This window comes from Peromyscus eremicus, chromosome 15, assembly GCF_949786415.1.
Source record: "Peromyscus eremicus chromosome 15, PerEre_H2_v1, whole genome shotgun sequence".
In the NCBI taxonomy this organism is placed as follows: Eukaryota; Metazoa; Chordata; class Mammalia; order Rodentia; family Cricetidae; genus Peromyscus; species Peromyscus eremicus.
Window position 1 is genome coordinate 53,228,187 of NC_081431.1, and position 23,256 is coordinate 53,251,442.

The following is a 23,256-nucleotide window of genomic DNA, read 5'->3' on the forward strand; positions in this document are numbered from 1 at the left end:
ACAAACAAAGCCCCAAATGACACTTTTAAAAACAGGCCTGTGATCATCACAGAGTTCTCAAAAGAAGAAAAAACAATGGCTAAAAAATATCTCAAAAGAAGTTTGTAAATGCTAGAAATTAAGAAAATGTGACTCAAAACAGGTTTGAGGTTTCATCTTACTCCATTAGAATATCAAAGACTACCACCACCACCACCACCAACAACAACAACAACAACAACAAAATGGCAACAAATCCTGGAGGGATATGAGAAAAAATGAAACCTTTTGCAACTATAGTGGAAATCAATGGGGAGAATTCTCATCAAATCCACTGAGTGACCTAACCATACTATGACGTGGCTTATGGCAAAATGTCTTGACATACTGTCTCACATATATTTGTTCAGCTATGTTCATTACTGATATATTTTTAGTAGTTAGTGAATGGAAGCAACCTAGAGGTACTTCAACTGATGAATGGATCATGAAAATTACTTAGATAGATAGATAGATAGATAGATAGATAGATAGATAGATAGATAGATAGTTAAAGATATATATTATAGAATACTGTTCAGCTGTAAAGAAAATTGAAATCATAAACTTTTCAGGTAAATGGGCAAACTAGAAAAGATCATATTGAATGATGTAACCCAAACCCAGAAAGACAAATGTCACAAATTCTCTCTCATCAGAGACTCCTACCTCCAAATCTTCATATCCTAGAGTAATTGCAAAATCCAGTAAAGTAAATACAGACCATTGCCAGAGAAGTAAGGTGGGTGAGCAATGGAAAGATGAAAAACAGGATACAGATGACCTGATGGAGAAAATGTCAAAAAAAGGGGGATAGATCCTAATTACATACAGCTGAAAGACATAATTACAAGAGGGAGATTAAAATAAGAATATATGAGAAAGCCATGAGGAAAAATACTATTAAGTACCCACTTCCTAAAACTATAATCATGTAAGTGTTCTATAATTCATATGCTTCTGTATGAATATACATATATTTATTAAATAAAAATTTCTCTACTATGTTGAAAATGCTTCCTTCTAAACACCAAAGACCATCTAAGAAACACTAATATTAGGCAAGAGAAACACTCTTCTGAGTTGTTGGACCCAAAACTATTACAGACTACTGTTCATTAGAGTTGGTTGTTCCCAACAGGTGGAAGATAAGTCTCTACTGCTGAAGGAAGACGCCATGTACTCCACCACAGAATCTGAAGGATCCTGAGCTGGAGCTGTCCTGAAAGCTTCCTCACTGAGGACTCGAATTCACGGTACCAGAAGTTGTCAGGCAAGCTTCCAAGAAAGAGAATCCATCCACAGTCCTCTTCAGCTATGATGCCTATACAAAGGCAAAAAGAAACACAGTCTCTCATCTTCCTTTCTGAATACTTCAGTTTGATTGCCTAGGAGACTGGCACAAAGAAATTGAATGCCATTTTATTGCTTAATAAATGTAAAATGATTAACTTAGAGTATTAATGTGAAAGCACTAATTGAATACTGTTTGTTTTGCCCTTCTCTTGTGACCTTTGATATTTACCAAACTAGCTGCCAGTAGTGCACTGAATTTCAAAGTCACCCACAGTACCTTTAATGACAGGATTCCCAGAAGCACCACCACTGCTGGAGAGCTTTAGGTTTTAGAAGATGGGGTGGTCTAGCAGGTTGCTCTTAGCCAAACTGTTTCTAACCTTATGGCTTTCTACTGCCAAAGGTGAAGGTAAGTGGAAACAGATTTGAAACAGGTACTTCCTAATCAAATGTATTTATCTGCTGCGTGTGTATGAGAATATTTTCATTTATTTTAAATTTTATTTAAAAACATTGGAAATAGAAAATAAACTATAAAATATTTTAAGTGAAAAATGGGAAACATATTGAATGATAAAAACTAATCTATTTATAGATATAGTTCTGATAAATAATTAAAAGGAAAATGTAGTGGTATTTTCTCCACCTTGGGCTCTATGACCCAAAGGAGGCGGTGCTTCTTGCCATTGTAGGTGACTTCTTAAAAGGAAAGGGAAAGGGGTCACGAGGCCCCTTCTCCCTTCTTCCTGCTTCCTGCTTCCTGGTGTGATCAAACTGCCAGGTGGATTTGCTCCCAGTCAGAGGACAACTTCAGCTGTCTACTTGGTTCTGTATTCATGAGTGTATTTCCAATTTATATCCTAATAAATTTCCCTAATACTCCTTAAGCAGACTCCCATAGATTTCTTGCTTTAGGAAAATTGAATAAAAGGATTTTTCTCTGTTTTCTAAACTTCAAAGTGTGATTAGCCTCTAAGTATGATTTGGAGAAAACAAAAAATTTTTACTTTTTAAATGCATAAATAATTTTCAAAATGAAATTCAACTTAAATTAAACAAAGCCACTGACCAAGACAAAGTTCCCACAGACTCTGAACACCTCTGGGTCTCTGCGAGGTTGATTTCATCTTCACAGATTGGATATTTTAACTTCATAGTCATTAAAATGAGTCACATTTTCCAGGTCAAACAATCAAATTATCATTCATCTAATGGAAATGTCTTTAATAAGACAAAGAAGACCACTGTTTTTTGTTTTTTGTTTTGTAAACCACCAAAATGCCAACACTTGGCTTTTTTCTGATCTCTCCAGTGAATGTAGAGAGTAGAAGGAGATTATAATACTTCCGTATTAAGATTGTGTCTAAAGAGGATCCCCCAAGGTTCCACAACTCCACCACATCCACAGAACCACAAACGATGCCTTAAAGAAGGAGTTGGATTCTGAAATTCAGTCAATGTGCTCGACTCTGGCTTCAGAAAGATTTTTTCTACTGCTTGTGTTTTGCTAATCTTTACATATGATTAAAGCTAATTTACATAGTTCTTCATGTCTCACATAAGTTAAAAGGATGGGAACAGATTAGTTATTTTATTATTAAATTTTATTTATTTATTTTACATACCAATCAAATTTCCCCTCCCTCCTCTCCTCCTGTTCTCTCCTCTCACCTCCTTTCTCCACCCCTCATCCACTCCTTGGAAAGGGTAAGGCCTCCCATGGGAGTCAACAACACATGGTACACTAAGTTGAGGCAGGACTAAGCTCCTCCCCATTGCATCAAGGCTGAGCAAGGCATCCCACCATAGAGAACGGGTTCCAAAAAAGCCAGCTCCTGTGCCAGGAACTGATTCTGGTCCCACTTCTAGGGGCCCCACAAACAGACCAAGCTACACAACTGTCACCCACATGTAGAAGGCCTAGGTCAGTCCCATGCAGGTTCCCGAGTTGGTGAACTCCCAGGAGCTCATGTCAACTATCTCTGTGGGTGTCCCCATCATGATCTTGATCCCCCTAGCTAGTACAGTTCCTCCTCCCTCTCTTCAATAGGACTCCGGAAGGTTGGCCCAATGCTTGGCTGTGGATCTCTGCATCTGCTTCCATCAGTTACTGGATGAATGTTCTATGATGATAATTAGGATAGTCAACAATCTGATCACAGGAGAAAGCCAGCTCAGGCACTCTCTCCGCTATTTGTTAGGAGTCTTAGCTGGGGTCATAGAACTAGAAAAGGTCATCTTGAGTGAAGTAACCCAGACACAGAAAGAAAAACATGGTGTGTACTTACTCATAAGTGGACAGTAGATATAAAGCAAAGGATAACCAGGCTACAATCCATAGCCCTAGAGAAACTAGATAACAAGGAGGACTCTAAGAGACAGACACATGGATTGCCCTGGGAAGGGGAAATAGTACAAAGCTCCTGAGTAAATGGGGGTGAGGGTGAGGGGAGGAGTAGAGGGGAGGGGATAGGGGATGGGAGCATGAGGGATCAGCATGGTTGAGTTGGGGAAGAGATGGAAAGGGAGAGCAATGAAAGCGACATCTTGATAAAGGAGGCTAGTATGGGGTTAGGGAAAAATCTGGTGCCAGAATAATTATTTTTAAGATCCATCCTTACAAATTTTATAACATTATTTCACAGATTTAAACTCATTTTATTTTGTTACCACATTTCTCATTTAGTGGTAATCATTAGAAAGCAGCCCCCCAATAAGAGAAAAATTCCATCCTGCCAAATGACAGAAAATTTTTGCTTTCATTATTTTTTTTACATTAAAAAAATTTAGGTTTATAATATATTTATTCCTTCCCTTCCCTACCTACAAACCATTCCATATACACCTCTTTGTTCTCAAACTCCTGGCCTCTTTTATGACTAGTTGTTATTACATACGTGTGTGTGTGTGTGTGTGTGTGTGTGTGTGTGTGTGTGTGTGTGTATCCCTAAATGCAACTAGCTCAGTTCATACTATTTTTAGTAAATAGTGTGTGTCTGCTATTCTGCAGAGTCTGGATAATGACCTAGAATAGTCACACCTTTGATTTTGGATGAATAAGTTTACTAAAAATGAAGCAAGTCAAAGAATAAGTAGCAAGTAAGAGGTTGACGAATGAAAGATCAGCAGACAGAAAGACAGACAGACAGAAAAACGCTATTTCAGGCCCTCAAGATGTCCAGCATTAATTCTCTAGGTTAGCTAATTTATGGCAGCCATCTGAGGACTTCTTCTCTGAGAGCCCTCTTGGATGATGCTTCTAAGTAAGAAAAAATAGTAACATGATCAAATCAGGTGCTCAGAACTTCCCACGGAAATTGGAAAAGTTGAAACAGTAAGCTGGAGTTTCCAACTGCCCACCCATGGCTGGTCTTTCTGTTGTTTTCTCTACTCTTCCTGGGAATCCAGATGGGGAAGTCCAGCAGGTTTCCTTAACATGGTTACTCAGTTAATGTGGAAATCTGCAACCCAATTTCATGATGTTACCTCTCTGTGACTTTTGTTTTTTACTTGGAATCCTCATGGCTCTGTTTTTTGGAAAGACACTTGGCTGCCATAAGAAAAAGAAAAAGCTTGCCTCATCTCTTTCTTCAGGTTATTCTGGACAGCCAATTTGACATTTTTCTACCAGCCATTTTTTTTCTGTGTATCATATATAAGATATAGAGAGACATATATGAGATATATAGATATAGATATGTATATAATCTACCTAACAATCCATCGCTTTCGATTTATTATTTTACTTTGGCTTATTGTATTCTTGGTGAATGATGTTAGTCAAAGCAGAAGATACGGATCTCATATAAAATTTTCCAGACAGTACAGTACACCTGGTAAGCCTGAAGTGAAGGGCAGATGTTCAAAGATCATCACTGATCATCTGTATACTTTAAACACCATTGAGAGACAATGTTAAGAAGGAATTTACAGGAAGGGGGAAAGAAGGGGAAGGAAAATGCCAATTGTGTGAACGATATAAGGACTTTGGAAAACCCCAGAAAAGGAAGGTGGAGGAGAATCAAGCTTCCTGGGGAAGAGTTAGTGACTCTCCATCCCAAGCTGCCTGAAGCCAAATACCTGTGTGAACTGGATTTTGTCTTGTTACCTGTCCACATATTGGCCAAACAGCAAAGTCAACACACTAAAGTCATGTTTTTACATGAGCAGAAAACCTTACATGCTTTTAGTAGCGAAATACTTATGTATCAAGCTTCATTAGGCACCAGGGAAACTGCCAAGGAAATTTAATCCACAAGCAGGACACACTGTGACATTAAAAGAGCAAAACACAAACAGGCAAATAGACTGCAAGGAAAATACGTATTTGTGTGTGTGTGTGTGTGTGTGTGTGTGTGTGTGTGTGTGTGTGTGTATGTGTGTGTGTGCATCCTACACTAAAGATATTTGCAAATTTCCATCAGAATGTACAGGGAGAATAATCATTTTCATTTTTGTAGTGGTTGAGTAAAAGAAGACAAGGGAGGTAAATGTTCACAGCCAGCAGCATCACTGTTAGGTGAGTGGTGTAGAAAGGGATTTGAAGGCAGTTGGAATAGAGTTGGAGGACAGTAGCAACGTTACTTAGAAAAGACGAGAACATATGCAAGTAAGTGAATGCAAATAAAGTCCTGTCCATTTGGGAAACAGACCAAGGATATCTGAAACAAAGAAGTACCAGGATGGCCGGGCGGTGGTGGTGCACGCCTTTAATCCCAGCACTCGGGAGGCAGAGCCAGGCGGATCTCTGTGAGTTCGAGGCCAGCCTGGGCTACCAAGTGAGTTCCAGGAAAGGCGCAAAGCTACACAGAGAAACCCTGTCTCGAAAAACAAAAACAAAAACAAAAAAAAAAAACAAAAAAAGAAAGAAGTACCAGGATACATGGAGTTTTTACCATCAATATCTTCAAAAACACCTAACATCAAATATAACAGGTTAGCAACAAGGCTAAATAACACAAGAAAAAATAATTTTAAATGTCATGTAACATTGAGAATTAACTCTCAGTAAATAAAAATAAAATGTTTCACTATTTGTGAGGATATTACTACAAAATATTGTCAAAATTCCCAGTATACACTATATAGTCTGGGTAAAAATTAAATTGATAATGAGGGAAGCTGTGCAATGTGCATGTAAGAGCAGTATAGGATTTTTGTGTTCTATTAAAATTTCATGTGCACTAACTTTCCTAAAACATAAGTCTATAAATGTATACATGTATAAAATTGTAAAATTCAATAAAAAGACCTAACAATTTACTTGTTAATTGTTTAGTGTGTTTATGCCTTTATATGTATATATCACACATACACATACAATTATCTACATTATTCTAGGGAGATATATATATACCTAATGTCACCAGAATTTAGTTGTATTTTGATCTTCATTGGATTGGTCTTTCTGATTCTTTGTGCCTTGCTATTTTTAATGCAACTACATTTATTGAGAAAACTGACAAAATAAAAATTATGTTTCTGTATATACCATACTAAATTAAATACTCAGCATGTTTACCACTCCCTTGAGACAAATACCAGAGAAAATTCTGGTAGATATATCAATGACCTCAGTGACAGGAATGAGGGAGGATGTTAAAGCAGAGTCCTCTCATCCAGCCATTACTTATCATGCAGTCAGCGATCTATGATAGCATCCTGTGTCAGTTTTTACAAAGTCCTGTTAGGGTATCTTTCTGAATATTGCCAAAAACTTTATAATTCATATCAATCCAAACTATAAACTTTATATTTATTAATAATAGCATCCTCAAATATTCACATACTCAAGGAGTGCTGGCTAATTGAACACAGTAGTGGATTTCACAGAGAAATTTTTATACTTATTTATGAGATGCTTGAAGTTCACTCTATTCTTTGATAATCAAATGATACACCAGAAAGCACTTAAACTGTATCCACTGAAGCCAGATGAAAGGAAAAATGATCATCAAATACAAAAACACATATAATTGATGATTCTCAGTGGTGATTAGTATTTACTTCTTTACTTTTGTTTTATTTTTCCAAGTGAGATATTGTGATTATCCAAAAATAAGCCATGGGATACTATATGATGAAAAGAAATATGAAGCATTTTCCCCTGTTCGTAGTGGGAAGGCTTTCTACTACTCCTGTGAATACAATTTTGTGTCTCCTTCAAATTCCTTCTGGACCCGCATAACGTGCACAGACGCAGGATGGTCACCAACACCAAAGTGTCTCAGTGAGTAAATGCCCATCCTTAGATGAGCACTGGATGAGAAAATATGTTTCTTTTTTACATGAACCGTGTAAGAGGTGCTCATGGGGTCTGGAAAGTCACAGAGTTGGGCTGTGGAAGGGACAGGCGCAGTCTTTATATGATGTGCTATTTTTCTTACAAAAATACAATGTGGAACATATGATCAACATGTGATCTACAAAAGAAAATTACTAATTGAAAGCTGAAGATGAATGTATTTGACAACTAACAGATCTTGTCAAACATCTACTTAATAGCACTCTAGCCATGCTTTATATGTGCAAAAAAAGTCACTTCATATAACCACTGTGTTTGAATTACCTTTTCTCTCAAATATTCTATGGAAGGATGTTTTACTTTTGTATTTTCCAAAATTCACTACATCCTTGGACTTGTTATCTACAATACATTGACCCTTCAGTGAATGTACACTGCAAACCCCAGGATGACAGGTGTATTAAAAGAAAATGTCAGGACATGGGACAGATAAATCAGTGAAGCAGGCAGCAAGAATCATCCCTTGTTGAAGAAACATTCAGAAATAAAGGAAACCATGTATATCAAAAATACTATTTTATATAGAGAAGTTTGTAAGTGGAAAAATATTTAATTTGAAAAACTGTTTCCAAAGTGGAGACATGAAATCCCTGGGGAAAACTCACATCTTAGACCAACTTGCATTGGCAAGTTTCAGAAACTATTTGTATCGTCTGCTTCAGTTGTGTCGTTCTTTTAAAAATGTTTTAATATGCAATCTAGCTTTCTATTGACTTTTCCCATATTGTGAATTAATCTTTTTTTCTTCTGAAGGGCTATGTTTCTTTCCTTTTGTGGAAAATGGTAATTCTACATCTTCAGGACAAACACACTTACAAGGTGATGTTGTACAAGTCGTTTGCAATCAAGGCTACAGCCTTCAAAATAATCAGAGCACCATCGAGTGTACTGAAGAGGGCTGCTCCATTCCTCCCGAATGCGTATCCACCAGTAAGTACAACACTGTGCTCTCAGATCCTGCCATGATCTGCGATGTTTGAAATCAACAATACTGTTACAGGTTAAATACAGGGCTTTCTACTAACTTTTATCACTTGCTGTTTCTATTCGGGTCACAGCTGGGTCTAAAGTGGTATCTAAATATACTGGTTTATGTGCCTAATTCAAGCGGATGTCATAAGTAGAAATATTATGTGAGTACACTCTGAAGACAGACTGTTCATGATAAAGTCAAACCATTTTTTGTCTGCAAAACCATAATTCATAGGAGTACACGAAATGGTTAAAGAGATAAAAAAGACCTAAAATGAGTTATAAACATGAACTGTAATTTGCACATTTTTAATCCCAAAAGACTTTGAGTAAATGCTAATGAAAGTATTATTTTTTAAATTGATCACAATATTGTCAAGGATTTCCTGGCATTATTAACAGCATTGTAAATCACGTAACTTTGAAAATGAATGTTAGTGTCTTGCCAATAACCGAATATATTATTTTGATGTAAAGATTCTATGTGGACCTACAAGCATAATGAAAACATGCCTAAACTATTCCTATAGTTAAACCGAATATAGGCTATTAGTTGAAGCCCAGAATGACCTGAAACTCACTTATGTAGCCTATCTTATCCTTGAAATCAATGAAGATTATTTTGTCTTAGCCTCCAGAATGCTGGGATGTCAGACAAGAGTTGCCATTCCTAGCTGCAAATATCTTTCAAGTAACTCTTCATTATAATAAACTCTTTGAATAGTGTTGTGAGTTGCATAAAATAATACTATACCTTGAATTACATTTATCAAACATAGCAAAGTTATCACCAGTGCAAACGTAGTTTATGTTCGGATATAGGCGCCTGTATGTAGTTACAAATGACAGCCTCTCCAAAGTTCTGAAGAGTCTGAAAAGAAATGTTAATCTTTTTTACGAGAATTAAACACCCACTCCACTTGACCCAGCATTCTTCTAGGTGACTTAATACTCCTTCAGTCTCACTTGTCCACACACACACGTCTTTACAGTCTGTACTTCGGTATATGATGGATCATCAGTGATCAGAATTTGTTTCTTCTAGATTTTCCAATTTATTATCATCAAATGGTTCATAGTTGTCTTCCCTGGAGCAAATCTAAGGTACAGATTTTAGGAGTTGACCCCACATGAGCTCTGAGACAGCATGCCTCTTCTCCCATTGCCTGGTTATCTGGATATGTGATAAGGTTGCTGGAATCCCCACCTATGGAGGCTGCTATGACTGTCCCATTCACACTTTCTCCTCTGGTGGAGAGTCTACTACCCAGCAAAGCACTGTCACAGTGTACTGTGTTGTAGCCTACAGTGCCTTGCACTATTACAGGTCTCTTTCTCCTATAGTGTTACTATTTCTTTGATGATTTCACAAAACCTGGTTCTAGGCTTTGGAGTAAGAGGCTAGTATGGGGTGTCTCCATTTAGTCTTTTTATCTTTTTTTTTTTTAATGCTCGTTTTTATTGTTAGATACAGTACCATGTGTGAAGAGTTTTTGGACATTTTTTGGAAATATTAAGTATGCATAGACATCTTTAAATGTTCCATCAGTTTTAACATTACTGTTGGCCCTCTAGTTATAAAAGATACTCTTGCAATTATAAACTTAAACTACCACTGGGTTCCTTCTCTTGTATTTTTATTTTTGATAGAACATAAAGTATGTGGAGGACAAAAAGATTTCAAAACAGAGCAAAATCAAAATTTCCAAAGCCTTGGTGCTTTCAGTTTAAATCCCATATATGTTCAAAATGAAAATGGGAGGCTGGGGATGGACCAGCACTTAAGGATGCTGACTGCTCTTAAAGAGGACTGTGGTTTTCTGCTCCCATGTACCAGCTCACAACCCTCTGTACCTCCAGTTCTGGATTTTCCAGTGCCATCTTCTTACATCTCAGGATGCCATGTGTGCAGGTGGTGCACACATACACATTTTGGAGAACACTGCTGCACATAACAAAAAAATTAAATGTAATGATTTTCAGCCATTACCAAAAAAGACAGCAGTCAGGTTTGATGATAGGGGGGATGTTTATAAACATCAGCTGATAAGGTTTATTGGAGGATGTAGACAAATTTCTAAATGCTCTTGTTAAATAAAAAACACAGAACCAAATATAGGGGTGAAAGCCTTAGAGAGATCAGGGAGATAGGGAAAGCCACCAGCCAACCTTACCTCACCAACTCTGCAGCTTCCAAATGCTGTGACTTCCTGTTTACCCACACCTATATGCCTTGCTGTTCTGCCGTCTCATTTGCTCTCTCCATTCAGCTACACCACTTCCTCTTCCTATACAGCTCTGTCACTTCCTGTCTGTCTGTACAGATCTCCAGACCTCCACGGCTAACTAGTTTTGGAATTTAAGGCATGTGCCACCACACCTGGCTCTGTTTCCAGTGTGGCCTTGAACACACAGAGATCCTGCCTGCAAATGATAGGATTAAGGGTGTGTGCTACCGCTGCCTAACTTCTTTGTTTACTTATAATGGCTGGCCTTTTTCCTCTGATCTCCAGACAAGCTTATTTATTAAAGCACAAATGAAATGTCATCACATTTCAGAACAAATAAAATATCACCACAGGAGAAAAACAAGAAAGTATTTCTTCTAGCATTAGAACTCTTACGAAATGGTATTATCACTTTCCTGTTATGATTGGATTTCTTTTTCTGACTACCATGACAAGTCACTAGGAATCTGGAGGAGTAAAACAGTATAAATCCATTTCCGTATGGTTTTGAAGACCAGAGATCCAAGGTAGTGTCTCTGGGCTGAAGTCAAAGTGTGGTCTCCCTGTTGGTTTGTTTTTTTATTTTCTCTGAGAGGGGTTCTCTCCACCTGCCTTTTTAGTAGCAAGATTTTACTTGATTTGTTTGGTGAGGGCCATCCTCCTTCAATTTCAAACCCAGTAGTTTGTCATATTTGAACATTTTCACCTCACTATCCCTACCTCCACCATTGCATTGTATTCTGTCATAGCAGACCATCTAAGATAACCCCTGTCTCAAGATCCTTAATCACAATTCTATAGTTACTTTGACTTATAAAGTAATAGTCTTCAGTCTGGAAGCATAAAATATAGCTTCAGGTGGGGCATATCATTAAACCTACCAAAGTAATTAACAGTAAAATAGAAACCTTGTAATTACTTTTAAAATATTTTTAATTGACAATAGTTTTATTTTCATATGAAAATATGAAATATATGAATTCTTTTTCCCTATCTTCTCCAAGATCTTCCCTATCTCCCCTCATCATAAACCCACACCTTGTCTCTCTCTCTCTATCTCTCTCTCTCTCTCTCTCTCTCTCTCTCTCTCTCCCTCTCTCGAAAACAAACAGGCATCTAAAAATATGAGTAAGATAAAATAAAAACAATATGGAATAGAACAAAACAAAACAAGCAAATGGAAAAAAAGAGGCAAGGAAAAATGAAAAGAAACACAGCTAGGCATAGAAACACACAAGTTCACACACAGAGAAATCTCATAAACACAAAATTGGAAACCATAACATACAGAGGACTTGCAACATACAAACTGTAACACAACATGCAAAGGACTTGCGAATTTTATTTTAAAAAAAAGCTGCAAGAATGCCATTGAATTTGTTTTGTGCTACGCATGGGGTATGTCACACATTTTATCTATTGTTTTTATAGAATTATGTGGTGCTATGTAAAGTGAATAAAATAAGTGAAACTTTTTAAAAATAAAATCTGTTAATAAATATGCATACCTATATGAAGTTGTTTTAACCTATTCAGTTGTACCTTTCGGCTACTTCAAAGAGATCATTCCTCCTGTGATTTTACTCTCTTTCCTTAAAAAAAGGATTAGATAAAAGAAGAAAGAATATGAGAAGGTAGGGTAAAGGATGAAAAAAAGCTAGAGAAGTGTCTTCAGCTCCATGTTATAAATAAGATGTTTGCACAGTTTTCTTTGTCGTTTAAATTATCTGTGTTCTACAGCTGGTTTATATAATCTTCATAAAACTGTGTGTGGTGAAAACACCCACAGTGCAGTTTGAGAGAACACCTTAAAACTAATGTTTTAGTCCACAATTTGATGATATAGAGGATAAACAAGTATCGGTCGTCATAATTCATACATAGATGTGAGAAATATCTGAGGTGGTGGATTTTGGTTTTAGGAAACAAAAGAATAGCAATTTCTCTGATTTTACAATCTCAGAAAAAAACTGTATCTTGTATAATATAAGGAAATTGATTTAAAGGGAATGGGAGGAAAAGAAGTAACCTTGACTTTTAGTTAAATAGGGAGACTTCTTTTCCTCCGTTAAGGACTTCCTCCAACCTGCACCACACACTTGTCATCTCATGCGATGGTGGATACTGGTTGTCATCAGGAATCACCCAATAGGCAGGCTTCTCGGTATGTCCATCAGCATCTGCTAGACTGAGTTAAGTAGACTGGGTTAACTAGACTGAGTTAACTAGCCTGGGTTATACTGGATTAACTGCAGTGGGAAGACAAACTCTACACTGGGCAACATCATTCCATGGGCTGAGAACTCTGACTCATAGGAAGGGAGTGAGCTGATCACCAACAGTGATCTCTCTCTGCCTCCTGACTGCAAACACAGCTGACCAGATGCTTCACGCTCTCACCACCATGACTTCCAGAGCATAATGACTGTGCCCCCAGACTGTGAGCCAAAAATCCAAGAGTCGAAAAACATTTCCTTTCATGAGTTCCTTTTGCCAGGTGTTATCATAGCCACAATATCAGTTATCAATACATTCTGTGCTGCTCACCTAAGGTAAAATTCCACTTAACTAATTTTATCTTCTTTTGGTGTTTTTCTTCTCAGAGGTTCTTCATAAATAAGTATAGCATATTTTCTCAGTTTATATGATTGAACTTTCTTCAAGCAATCATTTCTGTAGCCAGAAATCACTAAAGTCTTGATATTGTGTTTAGCACTCTACTTTCATTGGTTCTGTTTAAGTCTGTACTTTGATTGTCTCTCAAACATTCAAACGCTGTGTTCTTAAATTCAACAGGGAAATGTGGGCCTCCTCCACCTATTGACAATGGAGACATCACCTCCTTCCCATTGCCAGAATACCCACCATCATCATCCATTGAATATCAGTGCCAGTCCCTTTATAAAATGCAGGGCAGTAAGAATATAACATGTAGAAATGGAGAGTGGTCAGACCCACCAAAGTGTTTACGTAAGTACCTCATTCTCATAGACAGTGAGAAAGTCGGTTTCATAATTGAGATATTTTTCTTTTTATAATAACACATTCACATATTATAATTACTATTTTATAGAGTGCATGATTGCCAAATATCAGCATGTGAATAAAGCAAGATTATTAAATTTTTTATGTAAAAATAGTTGAAAAAATTACATGTTATTCATCATTTAGCTTTTATTAACATGTATTGTTGTCCATAAAACTGCACGCCAGCATACTATTTTCATACCTGTATACACTTTGCTGTAACTAAAGCCAGCATCTCTCATGCACCCACTCCTTCCTTTACATATGTCACCTAATTCTACTGATCACTGTCAGGCAGTCAAGAGGAATTTGAGCTTTTCTTTCCACTGTGTGAGAAAGGACACAAAGGACTTGTCTTCCTGTGTTTGATTCATTTCACTTATGTCCTTCAACCTCTATCAATGAGCCTTCCCACTCATGCCACTCACTGTAGCTGTAGAATTTTTCTCCATCTCCCATCGCCAAGTCTCGCCAGTCCCGGAGCCCACTTATAAAATAAACACACAGACTCTTACATTGTTTAAACTGCTTGGCCATTAGCTCAGACCTATCATTGTCTAGCTCTCACTCTTATATTCAGCCCATTTCTATTAATATTTACTTTGCTACATGGCTCGTGGCTTACCAGTACTTTACATCTTCCTTGTCTTGGCAGTGGCTCCAGCGGTCTCCCTTTCCTTCGTCCTTCCTCAATTCTCCTCTCTCCTTGTCCCGTCTATACTTCCTGCCTGGTCACTGGCCAATCAGTGCTTTATTTATATAGAGCAATATCCACAGCACTTCCCCTTTTTTTTCTTTTTTAAAAAGGAAGGTTTTAACTTCAACATAGTAATATTACATATAACAAAATAATTATCGAGTAAGAATTATAGTTACAATATAAAAGAAGATATCTATCTTATATTTGTGAGTTTAAGGTTTTATATCTAACTTATCTTTTATCATAACTAAGGAAAATTGTAAGTATCTAGTCTTTAACCACATTAAAGACCTCAGAAGGATATAATACTACCTGAGAAATGGGAGAAGGATGCAAGCAACTTTTGGGAGTCTTGTAGGGTAGACAGAGACGGCTGACAGCCTGGACAGTCATTCAAAGTTTTCTTGTAAAGTTGGGGCATCAGTCTTCAGCCCGCAGGCCTAGAGTCTCTCATTCACTTTTTTCTGTCTCCTGTAGAATGTCTTGCAGTTTTCTCTGCAAATCAGGAACCTGAAGGACCATTTTGTCAAGCAAAGTTTAGTGGTTACCTTTGTATGGGTCCTGTATGTCAAGTTGATCAAGAAGTCCAGGCAAAAACAGTTTCTTGTCCAAATGTCTGTTTTTGTCAAGGTGAAGATAAACTCCATATGGAGTGTCTTTGATGCCCATACTCTTCTCTGAAGTAAATTGGTGCTGTCAGGAGCAGACATGTCTCACTGTCCAGAAAGTCTAAATTTTTAAAACATTTTAAATGCCGTATTCTGTAGGTCTTTGAAGTGTTGGAAGACTACCTATCTATCTGAAATATAACTATGTATACCTAGAAGACTTAACTAACATGGCTACAAATATGATTATCATAGATGACTAATTATTAATCTATTTTTTAATTATCCATTACAATTTTAAATGTTACATAAACATAATACCTCACACAAGAATAGAAATATATATACAGTATAACAAAATTAAGTTTAAATTTGTATCAATAAACTAAAATCTATAGCAATGTAAAACATTTTAAACAAGTTGTTACTCTTTAAAAGTAGGTTCATTAATCTACCCTTTCATCCTATAATATCTAAACTATCCCTTTTTTTTTTTTAGAAAGAGATTGTATTTATAATCAACCTGTTTTAAATAAAAATATTGGTTTTTCTCTGTCCCACACCAGAGGGCTCTTCTGATTTGGGACACAAGAATCTCTTAACCATTTTTTTTAAGCAATATGTCTGGGTTTAGAGGGGGAGCGAGCCAATTCCATCTCTAAAGCCAGCTTGGTATATTTGGGAATTTGGGCGTAGTTTTTCTTACTACTTCCTGCTGGAGGGGGGCGCTGTATCTTATGGGGACACAGAGAAAATTTTAGGATTATGGAGTAGTCCATGAGGGTGTATCATCTGAGCCAGTTGCCTGAAATCGTTTTGGATGTTGGATCATCGGGGCCATGGTGTCATTGGAGACCTTTCAGGGGGTCTTGGCTGGTCAAACCTGATGTATCTTAATCTGGAACAAATCCATAGCCTCTGGCTTTCTGTGGAAACAAAAGCAGAGATTCTTTTCCAAAGCAACATATCCTTATATCCAAATTTTGAAGTCAAGGTACCTTTAAAATTTACATTTTGGCATAACTCAACAGCTTTTACAATCAAATATTTTTCTTCAGCTACGAATATCAAAGACAACATAATCCAGATTCTCTGTGTGATAGCCATCTTTATGTGGCTTATTACCTTTAATGTTTCTTTAAAGACTTTATTTTTAAAAACTATCTATTTGTTTATATAACTGTATATATTTCTTTTTTCTCTCTTTTAAGCCTACGTACATTTTACACACATTGTAAACTATTCTATCTGAATCAGTCATATTGTGAACCTATTGCTTTAAACTACAGCATTCTAAGCCTGAAACAGCCCTGTGGCTGCTGGCTCCGCCCACTTTAGCTTCCCAACATGGTGGTGGTCCGTTTTCCGCCAGCTTTGGGAGCCGTAACTCTCAGAAATAGTGGTCTACACTTTTATCAAAGTAGCGTGTAGCCCAGAAACCTCTTTATATATATATATATACTAGTAAAGACTACATCTACCACACAGCGTAATGTGCCGCTGGCACACGTCTCATTCCCGCCATACTGCTGGTCAAACAAGCAGGCCAGGAACGTGCCCGTAGTTCAAACCCGCGTTTTGTGGCTACTAGCTGCCCATATGAAACATGAAGCAGGAACCTGGTTTTGGCTCTGTTTAAAACTGGTGATTAAATATTCTCAGGTTTAAGGTGGAAACTGGAGCCGTTGGGCGCCATTTGTAGCTGGAGAATTTTTCTCCAGCTCCCACCGCCAAGTCCCGCCAGTCCCAGTCCCGGAGCCCACTTATAAAATAAACACACAGACTCTTACATTATTTAAACTGCTTGGCCATTAGCTCAGACCTATCATTGTCTAGCTCTCACTCTTATATTCAGCCCATTTCTATTAATCTTTGCTTTGCCACATGGCTCATGGCTTACCGGTACTTTACATCTTCTTTGTCTTGGCAGTGGCTCCAGCGGTCTCCCTTTCCTTCCTCCTTCCTCAATTCTCCTCTCTCCTTGTCCCGCCTATACTTCCTGCCTGGTCACTGGCCAATCAGTGCTTTATTTATATAGAGCGATATCCACAGCAACTCACACTCTACTACTCACTGTCACATGATCAGGAGGACTTTTCCTTTTTAATTTTCACTGTAAAAAAGAATACATGAGACTCATCTTTCTTTCTTTGCCTCATTACACTTAATGTCCTCCACGGCCATTTTCTCACTCACATAATAAAAAATTATCTATGATGCCTGAACAATATTTCATCGTATAAACATATGGTCTTTGCCATTTGGAATGGTCAGGATTTTGCTGCTATTGACATTTTCAGTCCCATTTTTATTTAACTTGCACAGCCTTTAAATTTCAAATTCTTCTGTCTCAATCTGTTTCCAACTCTATCTTGTCTATAAATGTTTTCATTTATTTTTTCATTACCTTCCTTATTTCCTTTAATAGTTTTTATGTTCTCTTGAAAACCATTGCTTTTTACAAAATGGTTCACTTAAATCCCTCATATGACCTTTATCCATGTCAGTCTATTTAGAGTTTATTATAACATGAATTGCTAAATGGTCTTTTAATAAAAAACCTGGAACCAGGTATTGTGGGTAAATGTTAAAAGATTAGAGAGACAAAGGAACAAGCCACCTCTTAGTTCTAGGACTCCTCAGCTGAAAGACTTTAGTTCCTGTCTCCTCATACCTTATATACCTTTCTCTGCCCAGCCATGTCATTTCCTGTCTCAACCTTCCCAGTGTTGGGATTAAAGACATATGACTCCCAAGTACTAGGATTAAAGATGTGTACCAGTACTGTCTGGCTCTGTTTCTCTCCTAGACTGAGTCAATCTCATGTAGTCCAGGATGGCTTTGAACTCACAGAGATCCATATGGATCTCTGTCTCCTGAATGCTAGGATTAAGGGTGTGTGCCATCACTGCCTGAACTCTATGTCTAATCTAGAAGCTGGCTCTATCCTCTGATTCTTAAGTTTATTAGGGTAAACAATATATCACCACATTTTTTTTTGTCTAAAATAATAAAAGAAGGGTATAACTAATATAAGAAAACTATATTCAATAAGTACAATAAGTATATAGAATATATACAGTCAAGAATTATATTAATAATGTCTAGTCCATTAACATTTGACAGATTCAGAGAGAGTTCTCCATATTTTATCCTATTTTGGTGAGTCCAAAGTGTTGTACCTAATTCACTTTCTACTCTAACTTGTATTACCAACTCAAAACTATCTTTTGATGTTTTTTAAACTTACACACTTTACACCTCTCTAGTGAGTTTCTTTTCTGAATTTGTTAACAAGGAAAACTATAACTGTCGAATCTTCAACTAACAAGGAAAATTATAACTATAATTATCTAATCTTCAAATCCTTCAGAGACACAAGAAGGAAATAATATTACCTGAGTAAACAGGAAGTGCAAGCAAGTGACTTACAAAAAATGTGAGAAATGACATAAACAGCTGGCTGCTTGGACAGTCACCTAAGATTTCTCTGCAACATTGGGGCATCCATCTTCGGCTTACAGACCTAGCATATCTGAAAGATTCATCTGTGAAGCAGAATTTTCTAAAGGACCTTCCTACCTTGTCTTGGCAAGGTTCAGCAGTCCTTTCTTTTGTGTCCTGCTTGTCCATTTTAGACAGCATATTATCAGCAGTTGAGGCAAGGCAAGGGCACTTTCTCGCCCATTGGCTAACTTCTTCTACAGACAAAGTTAACTCCATAAGGAGTTTCTTCGATATCCATCATTTTCTCTGAAGTAGATTGGTGCTGCCAGGAGCAGACATGTATCATAATCATAAAAAAATCTATTTTATTAAAACATCTTAAATGCCATATTCTGTAGATCTCTGAAGTATTTGAAGATGATCTGTCTATATAAAATATATATGTTTAAACTTAAAAATATACCTAATATGACTACAACTTCAATTGTAATAACAAACTACCACCTTGCATTTCTTTATATGCTAATTAGTTGCTAATAATAACTTTCAAGGACTAGCAATTTGCATTATATTGTTAAATGAGTTTTATAGGTACAATACATTGAAAAAATTAGAAATGTATGTACAGTATGTTCTAACAAAATTAGTCTCAACTTTGTATCAATATACAAAATTTACATACATTATACAAAAATCCAATCCAATGTAAAATATTTAAAACTAGTAGTTGCTTTTTAAAAGTAGATTCAATTATCTACCTTTTTATCTTGTCATATCCAATATCCTCCCTTTTTTCTTTTCAGAGTAGATTCAATAATCTACCCTTTCATCCTATTATTTCTATTTCTTTTTTTCAAGGTAGATTCAATAATCTATGTTTTATCTATATCCTCTTTTTTTCTGAGTAGATTCAATAATCTACCCTTTTATCTAGTCAGCTCTTACACAGCCTTGAGGATATCTGTGACTGGGTAGTTCCTGTAATGTTACTGCGTAGATTAACATTGGCTGTTTTAAAGCCTTCAACTGTTTCTCTGTAACATTATAATGCAATGTTGAGATTGGTTCTCCTTTAAATTCTTCTACTGGGTCTGAATATATCTATGATCTGTTTTAACAAGTTTTTCTAAAACTTTTATCTTAGCACTCATATTAACCAACTTTTTAATGATATAACAAAAATGATCAAACAAATAATACCTATAATTGACATTACATAAATCCCATTAACATTAAATATCCTCTGATTTAACTGTTCCATTTTCAGACCAAATGTCTTCCATTATAGTAATGTTTCCCATTTTTTAATGTGGGGAAAAAAACTCCTTTAACTAATTCCTCCCTTTAAGAAATCTTAATTGACTCACCAAATCTGCTGACTGTGATGATTCAGATGATGATGTGGCAGCAACCAGGTGATGATGATGTGGCAGCAGCCCGAGGAGGGGTCTCAGAGAAAGCTATGACCCACCAATAGAGGGGTATAGCATGAATCCTAGAGAGTCTTTTTAATAAAATCAAACCTGAGCCAGGTATTGGGTTGAACACTGGAAGATCAGAGAACCAGAACAAGCCACAGCTAACCTCACCTGGCCAACTTCCCAGCTGGTCTTGTTTCCTCAGACTGGAAGCTTCTGAGTCCTCATCCCAATGGCTCTCAGCTGAACTGCTGCTCGAAAGCCTGAATGCTTAACCAGCCAAATGCTTAACCAGCCAAATGCCTCTAGTTTCTGGTCCTCACGCCTTATAAACCTTTCTGCTTTCTACCACCACTCCCTGGGATTGAAGACTGCTTTCTGGGATTAAAGGCGTCAGTCACCATGCCTGGCTGTTTCCAATGCGGCCTTGAACTCACAGAGATCCAGAGGGATTTCTGTCTCTGGAATGCTAGGATTAAAGGCGTGTGCTAACATTTTCTAGCCTAAGTATCTTGTGGCTTTTCTCTTCTCTGACCCCAGATAAGTTTATTAAGGTACACAATATTTTGGGGAACACAATACCACCACAGAGGGGAGAAGGGGGTGTGTGCAATAATAGCTAGTTCCAGCGTGTTTGGATCCTGGGCCTGGAGAATTTGCTGCAGGCGGTCTGCAACAAAAACTTAGCCAGCCGGTTAGGCAGTCAAGCCTAGGAGGGGTAGAGACTCTGGCCTCCTGTAGCTGGGGCCTGAGCAGGGGACTACAAGCATGAGCCCCCGTTCCCTGGCGGCGAGTCTGTGGTCCCGGTTTTCCTGCTCATGGGTCCCCAGCTGCTTATAGAGGGTTTTTTTTTTTTTTTCTTTTGGTTGCCTTTTCCCACATACCCTCCCATCCCAGGCTACTGGTCTCAGGGTCCTTGGCAGGGAGGATGCTGGGTATCCGACTTTCCAGCATGTCCATCTCCCTCTCTTGGTCCTCTCACGGTTATGAGGTCGACCAGCTGTTCCTTTGAGATTCGGTTCTCTTTTTCCTGAGTTCGTGCTCCACAAGTTGTATGCCAGATGTAACACAAAATCTAGATGGTCTTTTAATAAAAAGCCCAGAAGCAGATTTTGGAGTAAATGCTGGAAGACCAGAGAAGCAAAGGAACAAGCCACCTCTTACCTCTAGGACTCCTCAGTCTGAACAGCTTTTCTGAGCTAAAAGACTTTAGTTCCTGTCTCCTCGTGACTTATATACCTTTCTCTGTCCAGCCATGTCATTTCCTGTCTCAGTCTACCTAGTGCTGGGATTAAAGGTGTGTGCCATCACTGCCTGACCTCTACATTTAATCTAGTGGCTTGTTCTGTTCTTTAATCTTCAGGTAAATTTGATTAGGGTACAGAATATATCATCACAGTTTATTACTGTAGAAGTAATGGACCTTTGGAGGAGTCTTGTTAGTCTTAGTAGATTTAATTTTTAAAAGCTATTAGAAAATACATGATACAATAATCACTTCATAGTTACCATTTTGTGACTGAACGATGAATATTGTGAGGGCAATTATCTTACTAATCATAGTACTTTTAACTATGGTAATCTCACTGAACATTAGATATGAATATCATAAACATGTCAAAGTTAAAATTCTGTATCTTTACCAATACCTAAATCAATAAAAACAACCATGAAAATCTTGAAATACAAGTGTCTTATTTCATTGATGTTAGGAAACTTTGATGATGAAATCTAATTTCACATTTAAATGCATTATTTTGACATCATTTAAAATTTAGTATTTCCTAATTCTGTATGTTGGTTTTATTCAGGTTTTCCAAATACAGAATTAATGCTTGATGGCTGAGTTCTGTACGTGTATGAATTATTTAATAATATTTTGGTGTTTTTTTTTCTTTCAGATGCATGTGTAACATCAGAAGAAATTATGGAAAAACACAATATAACTCTCAAATGGAGAGAATTTGGAAAGATTTATGTCCAATCAGGAGACTATGTTGAATTTAAGTGCAAATTTAGACATAAACAGGCAAAAACATCACCTCCATTACGTACAATGTGCATTGATGGTCACATCGATTATCCCACTTGCTCAAAAAAACATTCTTGGTTCAGTGGATGAATGAACCTTTGTTTAGAAATATGCATGCATATTATTAATACAGTTTCCCTTTATGTTTGAAGTATTGTGTAACTCATTTCTTCTCATAAGTATAAACTTGTGTTGATGTATGGTGATTAATTTGGAGCCTGAGAGACCACTGCCACAAATGCAAAGCAGTGCATTTAAAGTAGAATGGGCTGTGCACTAGCACAGTAACTAATGGTAATAAAATAGATGCAATTACTTTCAGTGTCTGTTTCCACACACCACTTTTCAAAATCTCTCCAATCTTCCTCAGTACCTTTGGATCTAACTCTCTGGATTCACAATAAACTGAAGTCATGTTGTCTCAGTCTCCAAATTAGTGTTATTTCACAAACACCTAACAATCAAACTCTCATACTTAACATTGCTAATGAATATAAATAATTCCAATGTGATCTTTTTCACTCATCTTAAACAGCCTTCCCTTAATTACTTCTGGCAAAAAAAAAAAAAAGTTTACCTTTTCAAAATGTTGAAATCTAAAAGATAAAAGAACAGAACAGATATCTTGAAACCTTGTATTATGTAAGACCAGTTATTCAAAGGTCAAGGAAATGTTTCACTATCACTAGTAAAAATAATTTTAAAAGTAATTGTGTTTAACTTTGTTACCAGTGAAGATAGTTGTCTATCAGCATCACTGTAACAAATTGCCATAAATTGGATGCGCTGACTTAGAAGGCACTCATGTCATGAAGTTCTACAGAACAACATTTCTAAGATGATGGCACAAAATTTAGTACCTGACCAGGGCTTGCTTTGTCTTTCACAGGTACCACTGCCTGGCGGCATTTGGCAAGGAAATGCTCTGTAGTTTCCTTTTTAATGAAACTGACCACGTTAGTGAGGAAAATCTTCCTGACACAATCACCAGGAAAACCCCATTTTTGGTATCTTTATGAAGGTGATATGGAAGCAGCACGTAATCGTTAGGGAGAAGCCATTTTAAGACCATAACAAAGGAATGGTAAAGCCATTCCATGGAGATGGAAACCAAAAAAAACAGCATGATGGTTAGTCACATCAGACAAAACAGAACTTAAAACAAAAATAAAAAAAAGAAAAATTATGGTCATTGTGTAATGATAA

General features: G+C 37.0%; 1 protein-coding gene across 1 annotated transcript; it reads left to right on the forward strand.

The window, feature by feature from the left end:
- The first annotated feature begins 1,650 nt into the window (after nucleotides 1–1,650).
- Nucleotides 1,651–22,140, forward strand: LOC131924939 (complement factor H-related protein 2-like). Its single transcript, XM_059280189.1, has 5 exons — nucleotides 1,651–1,727; nucleotides 7,353–7,543; nucleotides 8,372–8,546; nucleotides 13,604–13,788; nucleotides 21,920–22,140. The coding sequence occupies exons 1-5, from the start codon at nucleotides 1,651–1,653 to the stop codon at nucleotides 22,138–22,140; spliced, it is 849 nt and encodes a 282-aa protein (XP_059136172.1).
- The last annotated feature ends 1,116 nt before the right edge of the window (nucleotides 22,141–23,256 follow it).